Source organism: Pan troglodytes, chromosome 10 (assembly GCF_028858775.2).
Source record: "Pan troglodytes isolate AG18354 chromosome 10, NHGRI_mPanTro3-v2.0_pri, whole genome shotgun sequence".
Taxonomy (NCBI): Eukaryota; Metazoa; Chordata; class Mammalia; order Primates; family Hominidae; genus Pan; species Pan troglodytes.
Window position 1 is genome coordinate 47690821 of NC_072408.2, and position 15410 is coordinate 47706230.

General features: G+C 43.1%; 1 protein-coding gene and 1 pseudogene across 2 annotated transcripts in view; both read left to right on the forward strand.

The window, feature by feature from the left end:
- ASB8 (ankyrin repeat and SOCS box containing 8) overlaps positions 1 to 14060 on the forward strand; it is a 35861-nt gene extending 21801 nt beyond the window's left edge. Inside the window, exons 2-5 of one of the 2 annotated variants that reach the window (XM_001161077.7) lie at positions 3938 to 4224; positions 8323 to 8484; positions 10551 to 10655; positions 11858 to 14060. In XM_001161077.7, the coding sequence (XP_001161077.1) occupies positions 8356 to 8484; positions 10551 to 10655; positions 11858 to 12490 (867 nt within the window). In that variant the 5' untranslated portion in view covers positions 3938 to 4224; positions 8323 to 8355 and the 3' untranslated portion in view covers positions 12491 to 14060. The remainder of the gene's footprint in view (positions 1 to 3937; positions 4225 to 8322; positions 8485 to 10550; positions 10656 to 11857) is intronic. The other variant, XM_009425511.5, reaches the window with a different exon arrangement.
- On the forward strand, positions 548 to 1704 carry LOC100611565 (protein SCO1 homolog, mitochondrial-like; annotated as a pseudogene).
- Positions 14061 to 15410: the final 1350 nt, after the last annotated feature.

The following is a 15410-nucleotide window of genomic DNA, read 5'->3' on the forward strand; positions in this document are numbered from 1 at the left end:
CCCCACGTTGGCTGTCTTCCATGTGGCCCACATCTGGTCCAGGAAAACATTTATACATTCGTCATCCCTCCTGAATCTGGGTGTCCAGACAGATACCAATGTAGCCACCTCTACTTTGTGGCTACAGCCCTCTTTAATTTATAAGGAAGCACTGGTGCAGTTTTTGTTTTACAACTATGGGGAACAATCTTCAAGTTCTCTGGTCCCACAGAAGCCCCTCTTTAGGCAACATCAGTACTTCCTTTCCCTCTGGGTAGGAGGAGAGTAGGGACTCAGCACATACAAATTTCTCCCCAAGAAGTCTCTTCACAGACCCTTCCTTCCTTCACTCTCTTGATCTCACCATGAGGTAGAACTGTTTGTCAACACTGACTTTGGACATAACAATGTTGTTGAAATAATCATCATTAATTGCAGTTGAGGATGTTCATATCTGTCTCCCAACCCTTGATAATAAGAGACTGTCTGTCTCCATTTCTGTCTTCCCTGGAGAGTTGAGCACAAAGCCTGGAATAAAGTAGGTGCTCAGTAAATGTTTGATGAAAGGATGACTGAATGTATCCGAAACCAACTTTTGTTGCGCACTGAATTCTCTGAGGCACTTCAAAGTAATCAGTATGGGCCAACTTTGGTGTCTCTTGCCTGGCTGACATGAGCTTTGGGGCCCAGCCAAGTAGACTGTGAGAGTGTTGCCAAGGCAATTCTGCATGCAAGAGGAAGTGTGGCAGGAGTGGGGGTTCGCTGATAGCTGCCTGGGAAGCTGGCCCCTCAGGCAGTGATACCACCAACCACCCTTGAGGTGGTCAGGGCCTGAGCAGAAGGACTGCAGAGACTGCACATGCCCCTTGAAGCCCAGGCCTATTTCTTGGAAGTCTTTAGCATTCACATTTGCTATCTGAGGAGGTTTACTGCCTGGAGTGAAGTATTCAAAATAGAAAAGACAGAGAAGCTAGAGAAGGAACAGCAACAAGCCTTTACTGGGGGACCATTTTCCCTCACAACACATTTGGAGAGCCTGAAACTGACAAAGACTACCTGGGTCAGTGGCTGTTGATTTATTCTGGTTTCAGTCATTACTGATATCTGTCCAGAAGAACTAGAAAAAAATAATTCAAGTCGTGGGTGAGATAGTGTTCCAACTCTGCCAAATTTAACTTTTCATTACCATTGACCCAGAGAGGGACATAAGAAAGGCCATTGCAAATTATGTGAAAGAATTTTCTCCCAAACTGGTTGGCTTGATTGGCACAAAAGAAGAGATCAATCACGTGGCCAGAGCATACAGAGTATATTACAGCTCTAGCCCCAAGGATGAAGATGAAGACCATGTTAGTGAATCATACAATAACAATGTCTTTGATTGGGCCAGATGGTGAGTTTCCAGATTATTTTGGCCAGACCAGGAAGAATGCAGAAATTGTTAGCCAGTTCAATTGCTGCACACATGAGGGCACACAGGAAAAAAGAGCTAGCCAAAGCAGTGATGCTGGGTGCAATATTCTCTTGTTAAAGAGGAAGGAAGCAGCCAGGCGCGGTGGCTCACGCCTGTAATCCCAACACTTTTGGAGACCGAAGTGGGTGGAACACCTGAGGTCAGGAGTTCGACACCAGCCTGGCCATCATGATGATACCCCGTCTCTACTAAAAATACAAAAATTAGCCAGGTGTGATGGTGCCCGCCTGTAACCCCAGCTACTCAGGAGGCCAAGGCAGGAGAATTGCTTGAACCCGGGAGGTGGGTGGAGGTTGCAGTGAGCTGAGATCGTGCCACTGCACTCCAGCCTGGGCGACAGAGTGAGACTTCATCTCAAAAAAAAAAAAAAAAAAGGAAGCTTTGTCTTCCATAGAAATATATATATAGTGTATATATATATGTAATATATATAGTATATCTGTAATATATAGTACATATGTAATATATATAGTGTGTGTATATATATATGTTATATATATGCAACCTACAGAATGACCTTTGCACCATTGTACCATGAGAATGTTTCTATTTTGGATTGGCATGTTACTCCTGGGTTCAGTCAAAATAGACTCTTGGAACTGTAAGATTACAACTCAAAGTCTCCCAGGTAGCTGTGATGAGACCAGAGGACCAAGTCTAAATGAAGTCAGTGAAGAGTGGAGGACACTCATGGAAGGACACAGCAAGGGAGGCACAGCCAGTGCATCTCCCATTATGAATGGGCCCTCCCAGCAGCTTTATTGGCTCTCCAGTGTTTTGGACCCTTGCTCATACAGGCTGTGGAACTGAATTTCACAGAAAAGAATAATTTTTATAGCGCTTTGGCTTCTCTCTTCTTGAGTTATTTGCTCTTCTGTGTTCTTGGTGGCTGATGATAGATTAGGCTCTCTGCCATTCAAAGTTAATCTTTATACTTGAAAGCATAAGTTTTGTCTTCTTTGTTAATGAATATCACTGTCAGGCTTGCTCCACTGCCCTATCAGCAGGTACTGATTTGACTAATAAAGATGAGATCTATTGTTTGGGGGGGGGGGGAAGTTAGTTTGATTTCTCTAGGGGTCTTTTATGTGATTTTTAGCTAAGTGATGGGCTAGGTTTTCAATGACATGCCAAATGGAAATAAGAGGATATTGATCATGAGTGTGACATAGAGTACTTTTCTGCATATACTGAGCTGCAGGCCAAGTAAAATAAAAGTGTACTCAGTTTTTCAATAAATAAGTAAAATAACCTGTATTGAGAGCCTATTTTATCACTCCCTGGGAGACTCCGCTCATTCTTACATTTGTAAGATGCTGATGGTTTCCCAGAATTTATATACTTCAGCATTTCCCAACCAAGAAATTTGAGAGATGTGGTCCAGTGTGGTGACTCATGCCTGTAATCCCAGCACTTTGGGAGGCCGAGGAGGGTGGATCACCTGAGGTCAGCAGTTTGAGACCAGCCTGGCCAACATGGTGAAACCCCATCTCTAATAAAAATACAAAAAAAAAATTAGCCAGGTGTGGTGGCAGGTGACTGTAGTCTCAGTTACTCAGGAGGCTGAGGCAGGAGAATCACTTGAACCCGGAAGGCTGAGGTTGCAGCCAGCCGAGATCGCGCCATTGCACTCCAGCCTGGGTGACAAGAGCGAAACTACATCTCAAAAATAAATAATAATAATAATAATAAAAACATTGCCAACATCTGCAACTTGGAAAAATTCACTTTTAAAAAAAATCTGTATTTCAGCTTCTTTTGAAAAATGGACAGTCTCACCATGGTGCAGTGGCAGGAAGTGGAGGGCATATTCCTACCTGGCAAAATTCCTTTGAGTCTGTAGCTCAAAGGAGGCTCACTCCTCAGACCAGGTCATGAACTTTCAGTTTACCATCCTCTTACTGAGGTACATGATCTGTCTGGGCCTGCTTTAAATCTCTAATTAGATTTGGTTGCTTAGAACAAGCTCTGGGGAGTAGGTGTGGGGCACTCTGGTTAAACAGGCTACCGGGAAGACCACAACTCTTGCAGTCTGCCTAAATGGGCTGCTTCACTCCTTCCATGCACCACCACCATGTGCTGCTGACTTCAAAATGTTTATGCTTTGCACAGAAAGTCTGTCACTCAGAGGTGTCATCATGTTTTTGTGCGGGAAGTTTCATTAACCCTAATAAGAGTTATAAAGGTCATTTATTCCTCTACATTTAGAATACTACACCTCTTGGGTGGTTGAGTTTGTCTTTGATATGGTTTACTTGAAGGAGGGTGGACATGTACAGGAGGGTTCTAAGGAGCATAGATTCGTTCCACCATTATGAATAATGCTGTAAGTATTTTTGTCAAAGACACTTCCTACTAAGAGTTTAGTCTCCTAAGCAACTGAACCATTGTGGATGGACCCCTGCTGGCCTGGTCCACGCAGGTGCAACCATATAGAATCGGCCCAACACTCAGGGTTCCTGAGCTTTTTTTTCCCCGCTGCAGGACCAAGACCCGAATCCTGCGGCTGTGGCCGAGAACGCTGCACTGAGCCTGCGCGCAAAGCCTCTGAGTAAAAGGAGAAAGTAACCCCCTAACTAGGCCTCTGGAGGACGAAAGCTGCTGCACAAGTCTGCGCAGGCGCGCCCCGCTGACGAACACTCATCAGTGCGCCGGCGCCCATCTTAGTTGGTCTTCTAGTCCGGTAAACAGAGGGCCTGCCCCCGACAGCTTCTGCTTCCGGGTCACGCCTTGACAGCGGCTTTCAACCCCCACCTCAGCCCAGCAATTCGGTGAGTGCGGTCCTTGGAGTGGGTCTACAGCCAGGTTTCCTAACCCAGGGTACCATGCCCAATAACGCTTCCTCTACTCCCTGGTCGAAGTGCTCTAGTTCTCGAGGCTGAGACTTATTTCCGGGCCTTAGAAGGCAGATCGAAGAGGGGGTTGGTCCGCGTCTGAGGCCCCCCAGGGCAAATTGCGTGATTCTCTTTCAGTACCGGACCTACCGGGATTGCTGCGATCTGTTTAGAGCCCGTGCAGAAAGTGACACCGCACGTCCTTGCGTTTCGTGCCCTTGTCCCCCGCCCCCTAGCCTCAGCGAGACAGCTGCCGCGAGCCCTCCCGCAGCAGGTGCGGTGGGGATTACGGGCGCTGCAGGCTCGGCCAAGGTTCTCCCGGGGCGGGAGGGGGCGGGGCCGAGGCCTCCCTCGCATCAGAGCTGTTGTGTCTTCTCTTTTCCAGTTTGCTTTTTTTTTTTTTTTTTTTTTTCAGCTTCTCAGTAAATGCCCTTTGGTGTTTTCTCTGGATCCCGTAGCAAAAGAAAACGAGGGAGACAGGGCTTTCAGCTCTAGCAGAGGAAAGGGCCTTCCAAGGGGATCAAACCTTACACGGGCTGCTGTCTAGTGAGATCGAATTTAGCTTTCCTTGACCATTCCTGAAGTGAATGCTGTCAACCTGCCCTGAAGTTTCATTCCTTTACCGGGAGCTTCCAGGCAGCAGCAGACCACTGACCATGCTCTCAGGAGTTCTTAGCCCAGAGCCCAAGAGCGCCCGGGAAATTAGTTCAGGATTTAGTTTCATCCGATTATCATGGCCCAGAAATGGTTAACAAAACCACTTTATTTATTTATTTTAATTTTTGAATTTTTTTGTAGAGACGATTGGGTTTTGGGGTCGTCTCGCCATGTTGCTCAGGCTGGTCTTGAACTTCCAGGTTCAAGAGCTCCTCCTGCCTTGGCCTCCCAAAGTGCTGGGATTACAGGCAACAGAACCACTTTGGTCCAAGCCTCCTGCTTTAGATGCTCTGTCTTCTGCTGCCATTCTTGGAATTACCAACTCAAATGCACTTGTCTTTTTTTTTTCCTTGAAACAAAAAAATTATAAGATACAGATACTTGTCTCAGAGCAGGTTAGTGGCTACTGGAGAGATTAAAACACATGCCAAATCTAAACTATCTAGAAAATGTCATAGAGACATATAAACACGTGTGTCAGCTTATCCGTGCATGATAACGGGAGAAAAATACCTAATTTGAATTATCGATACATATGAATATTTTTACTTGCATTCTTTTAATGGAATTTACATCTACTATAAATGGCTACTGATTCACAAAATAGAAACTATCAGAATTTATAGTATATAATATATAAAGGGATACACAATCACAAAAAGCAAAAATTGGCCGGGCATGGTGGCTCATGTCTGTAATCCCAGCACTCTGGGAGGCCAAAGCAGGTGGATCACCTGAGGTCAGGAGTTTGAGACCAGTTTGGCCAACATGGTGAAACCCTATCTCTACTAAACATACAAAAATTAGCTGGGCGTGATGGTGCACACCTGTAAATCCCAGCTACTCAGGAGGCTGAGGAACGTGAATTGCTTGAGCCTGGGAGGCTGAGGTTGCAGTGAGCTGAGATCGCGCCACTGCACTCCAGCCTAGATGACAGAGTGAGACTCCGCCTCAAAAAAAAAAAAAAAAAAAGCAAAAGACTATATATACATATATATATTATATATATATTATATATATTATATATATATATTATATATATATTATATATATTATATATATTATATATATTATATATATATATTATATATATTATATATATTATATATATTATATATATATTATATATATTATATATATATTATATATATATTATATATATAATATATATATTTTTGAGATGGAGTCTCACTCTGTCATCTAGGCTGGAGTGCAGTGGCGCGATCTCAGCTCACTGCAACCGCCACCTCCCAGGTTCAAGCGATTCTCCTGCCTCAGCCTCCCAAGTGGCTGGGACTACCAGGGGTGGTGCACGCCACCATGCCTGGCTAATTTTTTTGTATTTTCAGTAGAGACGGGGTTTCACCATGTTGGCCAGGCTAGTCTCGAACTGCTGACCTCAAGTGATCCGCCCATCTCGGCCTCCCAAAGTGCTGGGATTACAGGCGTGAGCCATCGCGCCCCGCCAAAACATTATATATTATTAAATGACCAAAACAATTTCATATGGGTAATGTGCTTATTTATTTCAAGTCTTGAATTTCTTAGGATCTAAAGTAATAAACTTTACATTGGTTCAACAGATGTTAAGAACCTACCATGTGTTCAGGTACTATTGAAAAAATCAGTATCGTTATTCCCAAAGAGCTTATAATAAGAACACAGATTTCTAAGCAGTTGCACCTAGAGAGCTGATACTGTGTATTATATTTTCTCTATTGTTTTTGATATGTACTGTTTCATAGAAGTGTTCTACCTTATTGGCTGTAATTTTAAATGGTCCCTAACTCTTGTCTCTTATACAGCCAAGCCTTTTAAGTTGAAGTATATTGCATTATTTTCTTCTTCCAACCTAGAACTCTGTCCTATTGTGGTTTCAACATATATTTCACCAAATCTATTTCTCAGTTGCCATGAATAGCCAATTATTAAAAATTTTCACTCATTGTATTTTATTTATTTTTTTGAGATGGAGTCTCACTCTGTTGCCAAGATTGGAGTACAGTAGTGCAGCCTCAGCTCACTGCAACCTCTGCCTCCTGGGTTCAAGCTATTTTCCTGCCTCAGCCTCCCGAGTAGCTGGAATTACAGGCGTGCGCCACCATGCCCAGCTAATTTTTTTTGTATTTTTAGTACAGATGGGCTTTCACCATGTTGGTAAGGCTGGTCTCGAACTCCTGACCTCAGGTGATCCACCCACCTCAGCCTTCCAAAGTGCTGGGATTACAGGTGTGAGCCACCACGCCCCACCTTTAACTCATTTTAAAATCTGCAAATTTTCCTAAAACTGAAAGTACATTTTATTATTCTGAACTTTAATTTTTTCCTAGTTTTATATAAATGACTCCAGGGTAGTTATACTTTTGCTTTCCTTACCTATTTTAGAATACTACCTCAAATATTTCCTTTTTTTTTTTTTTTTTTTGAGATAGAGTCTCACTCTGTTGCCCAGGCTGGAGTGCGGTGGCCCGATCTCGGCTTACTGCAAGCTCTGCCTCCCAGGTTCACGCCATTCTCCTGCCCCAGCCTCCCAAGTAGTTGGGACTACAGGCGCCCACCACCACGTCCAGCTAATTTTTTTGTATTTTTAGTAGAGACGGGGTTTCACTGTGTTAGCCAAGATGGTCTGGATCTCCTGACCTTGTGATCCACCCATCTCGGCCTCCCAAAGTGCTGGGATTACAGGCATGAGCCACCACACCCTGCCAAATATTTCCTTTTTTTCCTCTTCTGAACACATTTGAAAATATTTCAGATAACTTTTCATTATTAAGATATATTTGCTCCATAGCCTTCTTCCTCTCTTTTCACACATAACAATCACTTCTATACTGTTTAGTCAGTTGACCAACCAATATTTGTTAAATACCTACCTTTTGTGAGATTCTGTGGCTGGCCTTACATGGGTGAAAAAGTAGAAGACAAAGTCCTTGCCTTCCAGTTGATTACAGTTTCGATGAAGAAACAATATGTACATAACTATATTGCAAGGCCCAGTGTTATAAATAACTTAATGGTGGTGCTGATCATAAAAACCACAAAAATTCAAAGGAGGAAAATAATGTTTTGTGACCTCTTCAGCCTTTTAAAAATCCTATTCCTTGCCTAGTCTTGTTTGTAAACCACACAGAGCTCCACGGGGGTCTTAGTACCTCTTGCGGAAATCTCGTGCTAGACTAGGTTAGAGTAGAACATTTGTGTCCAGGTTTATCCAACTCCCTAGGCAACTATTATAATCCAATTCCTTGTGATTATGGAAATAGTATTAATCACTCCTTGAAATCTGCTTTTAGCATTGGGAAGGCCTCAGAGAAGACCTAACCCTAAAGACAGGTGTGCTCAGTGATATTGTATATGCCAAAAACTTCTTTGTTTCAGGCAGTTTGGAGCATGTGAACACCTTGAGCCTTGATGAGTTCCAGTATGTGGTATATTATGCAGAGCATTCAGAGCAAATACTCTCTCTCGGAGCGCTTAATCCGAACAATTGCTGCCATCCGTTCCTTCCCACATGATAATGTAGAGGACCTCATCAGAGGGGTGAGTGTGCTGGTATTGACAGGAGAGTCCTTGCGATATGAAGTGGGCAAAATCCTCATGGATCAGATTTGCAGCTTTGACTCAACCCAAGATCACAGGGAGTTTTTACATTTTGCTAAGTGCATTAACTTGATCATTAAAATGTATTTCCCCTATGTTTGCTTCACTTCCCTTCTCCCTTTCACTTTGTGTATCTGATATTTTTCTTCATGGAATATGTTCTCAATAACCCTAGTCTCATGTTCTTTGTAAAATATCTGAGTACGATGCATATGTAATCCATTGAGCTCAAAGTCTTCTATACATGTTTTATTAAGGGAGGAGGTGAGCAAAGCAGAGGTGGTTTTTATTTTTATTTGTTGAGACAGGGCTTCACTTTTGTCACCCAGGCTGGAGTGCAGTGGCGCAAACATGGCTTACTGCAGCCTTGACCTCCCGGGCTCAAGCGATCCTCCCACCTCAGCCCCCTCAAGTAGCTGGGACTACAGGCACATGCCACCCATGTCCAGCTAATTTTTTTTTTTTAATTTTTTGTAAAGATGGTGTTTCACCATGTTTCCCAGGCTGGTCTTGAATTCCCATGCTCAAGCAACCCACCTGCCTTGGGTTCCCAAAGTCGTGGGATTAGAGGTGTAAGCCACTGTGCCTGGCTACAGAGGTGGTTTTTAAATCCTTGTGAGCCTTTCTTCATACCTGGGTTACAATAATTACATGGAGAGATTTTTTACTTACATTCTATGTTAAAAGCAGCTACCACTTCTAGCTCTGTAGAGGATATCAACCTCTAAAATGCATGGTAATTATAGTTTAAGAAAACACCTTAACCATCGGATGTTTAATCATGGCCCTTCAATAATTGTTATGTGACTAGTATCCTAGAAGGTCTTTACTATCCTCTTCTATTTATTTTTCTTGTTGAAGAGAAGTTACACGGTTTTTGATCACCAGAAAATGCATCCAGATGGTTACTTGTGTATATTCTAAGACTTCAGGCTCGTCATTTACAGCCTAGATCTCTGTAGCTGCTTCAGAGTTATTGGACACAACTGAAGAAGGAAAAGTCATGCAGTGTTAGCTTATTGTCAGCAAAAGTAGTGTCAGGAGACTCCGCAGTAGAAACCTCGTCACATTCTAATTCTAGCTCTGCTGCTGAGTCATTCAGTGACTTTGGTCTGACTGGTATCTCCGTCTCCCTTGATTTTTTTTTTTTTTTTTTTGAGACGGAGTTTCGCTCATCGCCCAGGCTGGAGTGCAATGGCGCGATCTTGGCTCACTGCAACCTCCGCCTCCCAGGTTCAAGCGATTCTCCTGCCTCAGCCTCCCGAGTAGCGGGGATTACAGATGCCCGCCACCACACCCGGCTAGTTTTTGTATTTTCAGTAGAGACCGGGTTTCACCATGTCGGCCAGGATGGTCTCAAACTTCTGACCTCAGGTGATCTGCCCACCTCAGCCTCCCAAAGTGCTGGGATTACAGGTGTGAGCCACTGTACTCGGCCTCTCCTTTGATTTTGAATAGAAGCACCAGCAAAGGCTAGATGGTAAAGAATACTGATACTAAGAGGCTACTTTGAAGATGTTTATAAACAAGGAAAAATAGTGTTAAGATGATGCCACTATTAATGATGGTCATTTGTTGAATGGACAAAAGAGCATGCCATTTCTGGCCTCAGTCTGACAGACTCACTTTCCTACTTTTCCAGAGCACGGTGGCCATAGAAAGTGGATTGCTGGTCCAGCTTTCCTGCCTGATGATAAGGTTTCCAGTGCTTTGATACATAAGATTGTCTTCAGTGATGTCCAGGTGACCATCTGGCAGCCTCCCTTGTGGAGAAACTTAGTAACTTGATCTAAGGAATTAACAGTTCCTTTCCTTCATCTTCAGTGTACTCCTTTGGTTTGGACATGGACATAATATTAATTAATAGAAAAGGAAACAGGAACCAGCACTGTATCTATAAAATAGTGAGAGTTAGAACTCTCTGTCCCCTGGACTCAGTTCTGAATTCTGTCCTGCTGGGCAAGCCAGAGCTGAGCACACTGACTGAAGTTGTCTTCTGCCCACAGGGAGCAGATGTGAACTGCACTCATGGCACACTGAAGCCCTTGCACTGTGCCTGTATGGTGTCAGATGCTGACTGTGTGGAGTTACTTCTGGAAAAAGGAGCCGAGGTAATGTTTTTAACACATTCACATTAATGACTCACTAAAACTTGAGCTTCATGTTTTCTTAGAATTTCTCCCCATCACTCCTCCATCTCTTCCCTCCTCCAGTCTGAACTTCTAACTCAAGGTAATGTTGGCATAGCCAATATTAAGGAAAATGTAATGGTAAATATATAAAATGATCTAAGGATTTCATTCTTTTACCTTTCTGTCCCCACCCTGCTTGCCCCCATTGTATGGTGCTGATACTCTGCCTTTCTTTCTTCTCCTTAACTTAAGCTGTCACTGGCCATCACTTCAGGAAGCTTACCTTGTAGGGGCTGTTTATATTTCCGTTTAATCTTCTCATTGCTTATTGTCTATCCAGGAGATATAAATGCAGAGATCCCTCAACTCTGATTAAATCTAAAGTACCCTTAAAAGTACTTAAAGTACTTAAGAAGTGGTACTTAAGATAGGTTTTAGCCAAATAAAAGGTTGAATTTACTTAAATGTTTCAGGGTTTTTTTTTGTTTTTGTCTTTCATTAATGAGGGTATATGCTATTTGGAAATTTGAAGAAAAAAACTACAGGTGATGCTGACTGTCAGCAAGCCAGCTGCTTTTCCAGCACTGGGAGATTTGTGCTCTTCCTATCACATGCTTTCATTTGGGTTCTCTTGTGAACCCACAGCATATTTTTGCAAAGGTCTGACTTATATTCTAACATTTTGAATTTCTCTGTATGGTTAAAGAACTTAGCAAAAGCTATGTTTTTCAGTTTGGTTGCTACATTAGCCACAGGGTACAGAAAGGGTCAGGGTAAGTAAAATAATCCAAAACTCTGTGTAGTCAAGCAGCTTTCCAGTAATGTTTCAGAGCAGTTACGGGGACTTAGACTTCCTCTATTCCTGCCTTACCCCTTACTCTGTGGTAGAGATTCTAATGAATAGATAAATGAACATTGCAGCAAAAACCAAAATAATGCAGACCAGCTAGTCAGTGCACATAATAGTGTTGACTGTTTGAGGACAGTTCTTTTCCTTTTTGCTCCTAAGCTCCTGTCATATCTTCATCTTTATCACCAGGACTCCCTGGGAGTTGCTTGCTGACCCTCTTGTTCAGAGCACTGCATAGCAAAGGTAGTGGGTAACCATGCAAGCTTCTTTGCTGCTGTCCTGTCTTCCTCTCAGTAGTCTGGCTACTGTAATAGTTCCTCCCTTTTTACAGGTGAATGCCCTGGATGGGTATAACCGAACAGCCCTCCACTATGCAGCAGAGAAAGATGAGGCTTGTGTGGAGGTCCTATTGGAGTATGGCGCAAACCCCAATGCTTTGGATGGCAACAGAGATACCCCACTTCACTGGGCAGCCTTTAAGAACAATGCTGAGTGTGTGCGGGCTCTCCTAGAGAGCGGGGCCTCTGTCAATGCCCTGGATTACAACAATGATACACCGCTCAGCTGGGCTGCCATGAAGGGAAATCTTGAGAGTGTCAGCATCCTTCTGGATTATGGCGCAGAGGTCAGAGTCATCAACCTAATAGGCCAGACACCCATCTCCCGCCTGGTGGCTCTGCTAGTCAGGGGACTTGGAACAGAGAAAGAGGACTCTTGCTTTGAGCTCCTCCACAGAGCTGTTGGACACTTTGAATTGAGGAAAAATGGCACCATGCCACGAGAGGTGTCCAGAGACCCGCAGCTATGTGAAAAACTGACTGTTCTGTGCTCAGCTCCAGGAACTCTAAAAACACTCGCTCGCTATGCCGTGCGCCGTAGCCTGGGACTCCAGTATCTCCCCGATGCAGTGAAGGGCCTTCCACTGCCAGCTTCTTTGAAGGAATACCTGTTACTTTTAGAATAGCCGGAGAAGATGTTTGCACCATCGTGCAGGCAGCTCTGGGTGAGGTTGTCCCTGCAGTACTCCTTGTCACAGAAAACAGAAAAACAGTTGTTCCTGTTGTGTGGTTTATAGATTTCGAAGCAACATGTCACAACAATAACCTCCATAGCACCTCCCCTTCCCAAACCAAACAACCCAACAAAAAAAATCCCTCACTTTTGTTTTCTGTTTATTGCTTACTTGGCTTTTTATATTGCATTTTGCAAAAGAAGAGGTCTCCCTCAATCCTCCCCTTTAGGGAAGGAGTCAACAGTGTAACTAAATTTCTCTAGGAAGATGGAAAGTACTTAAATAATGTGTGTGTGGTTTTCCTTTGGGGACGTGGTTAACGGTCCAGAAGAATCCCTTCTAGAAAGCATTTTAGGCCAGGCATGGTGGCTCACGTCTGTAATCCCAGGACTTTGGGAGGCTGAGGCAGGTGGATCACCTGAGGTCAGGAGTTCGAGCCCAGCCTGACCAATATGATGAAACCCCGTCTCTACTAAAAATACAAAAATTAGCTGGGCATGGTGGCATGCGCCTGTAATCCCAGCTACTCAGGAGGCTGAGACAGAAGAATCGCTTGAACCTGTGAGGCAGAGGTTGCAGTGAGCCAAGATCGCGCCATTGCACTCCAGCCTGGACAACAAGAGCAAAACTGTCTCAAAAAAAAAAAAAAAAAAAAATTTTAATTGATCTGTGAAAAAACTTAAGAAAATCACAATTTCAGCTAACAGCAATTGTGTCCCAAAGATGAAGATACTATAACCTCAAATGGTGCAGATCCAGAACTGGGCTGGATGACATCCCTACTGTGCCATGTCCTGGGGCATTTGGAAGGGACTGGACCTCTTTCCCCTCATCAAAGGAAACAGCAGTCTTTGCCTCTTTCTGTTGGTTGTGCCCAAGGGCTACAGTAGCTCTGAAATAACAAGAGCTCTGTAATAACAGTAATAAATAGCTCTGAAATAACAGTCCTAAGAACTCCTAAAGTCCTGAGAACTTTTCTTGTAATGCAGCTTTTTCTCTTCCTGAGAAACTGTGTTCTAATGGGCTTCCCAGGCAGTTCCTACACCTACGGTGTGTGTTCCAGCAGGGAGGAGTTATGGGCTGGGCTGCCTTTTCCCATGGGTCTTCATTCCCAATGGAAAGTTCACTCTGCTTAGTTTGGAATTATTTTTCTTTCAGTTGTTCTGGAACCTTTGCTTTTTATTTATTTATACAATACAATTGGTGGGAGGGTGGACTTGGGATGGGAGTGGGAAAAGCATGTAAGAGCTCCTTTTGTGATGGTCCATCTACCCAAAAGAGATCTGCTTTAGTGAACAATACTCTTTCATTTTTCTAAATTAGATCAAGTTGTTATTGATTTTAGATGACTTGTATGCAAATTTGAAAAACTTTTTTTTTTTTAAAGCTGATTGGGAACTACAAACAATGAATGGAATCTACTGACACAGCTAATTGGAAAACAGATGTCTTCTTCTGTCCTATTGATGCTGGTGTTTAAAAAACACCACTTAAAAAAAAGAATAAATAGTTCTAAAAGCAAGTTTGGCAATTTCTACTTTTCCTACTTTTCTCCAAGCCCCCTTAGAAAAAGTTCTTCATTTACTGCCTGGCTGTTCTATGTAACTGTCCATCCCAACCTTTCTCCCATTAGCAGCAGTGATTCTGGGCATTGCTGGAGTGAACAGGAGGGCTTGGGCAGAGTATCTGAAGAGCTTCCCCTTCCTTTATACCTTCTCCCACCCCAAATTTGGAATTACTGCTTTTATGTTCTCAACTCCAGCTGCACATAAAATCACTAAGGAAGCTTTTTAAAAACACTGGTGCCAAGATTTCACCTCATACCAATTCTTTGGAATTTTCTGGGGTAGGGCTGGGGGCTTCAGTGCTTCAAATATAGCCAGGAATGAGATTCCACTGTGTTAGTCAGTGGTTCTCAATCCTAGTTATTAATTAGAATCACCTAGGAAAATTTTTAAAAATACTAAGGCCCAGGCTCCACCCCCAGAGATTGATTTAATTGGTCCAAAGCAGACCTAGTAGGGCTGGCCACAGTGGCTCACGCCTGTAATCCTCACACTTTAGGAGGCCGAGGTGGGAGGATCATTTGAGACCAGGAGTTGAAGTCCCCATCTCTACGAAAAAATAAATAAATAAAGTAGACCTGGGCATGAGTATGTTCAAAGGTCCCAGGTGATTCTAATATTCTGGTAGATTTATAAACTGCTTGAGATGCTACTTCATTTCTCATCATAGATACTTAATATTCTAGAAAGAGAAAGTTTTGTCCATGTGGGAAAAAATGTTACCTGTTTCTCAGTTACTTCATAATCACTTATGTGGTTGGTGGCTAATAAATTCTGCTTCATCTCCACTTAAGAGTTCAAACACAATTTCACTTATCTTTTTAGCTCTGGGGAAATAGCATGCACCTTCATAGGTTTTTTTTTTGTTTGTTTTTAAGTGGTCTTCACTACCTTTTTTTCCCAGATCGTATCATCATCCTAAATTTTTTACTCTTTACAGAGTGACATTTTCCCTCTGATTAACTTTCCCTGAGCCATCCTTCCCTCTTCATTTTCTTGAGGAAACAGCTCTAAGATTAAAGACAGGAAAGAGACAGAACCTATAAATCAATGGCAATTAGCATTTAAAATGTTCTGAATGAATGCCTGAACCTTCCCTTTCACTTTCTTTTCATAGGCCTTATGGCTCTGGGGATTTGATATGGCATGAGAAGGAAGCAGGAATGGGGAATGAGGATGAGGTTTGAAGTCAGAACTGAGTTTGAGTTCTACTTGAATAATATTGAAGGAGACATTATGTAATCAATCACCTTGAGCTCCAGTGTCCTCCTTTCTGAAGTCAGGCTGTCACCATTGCCCTCCAAAAG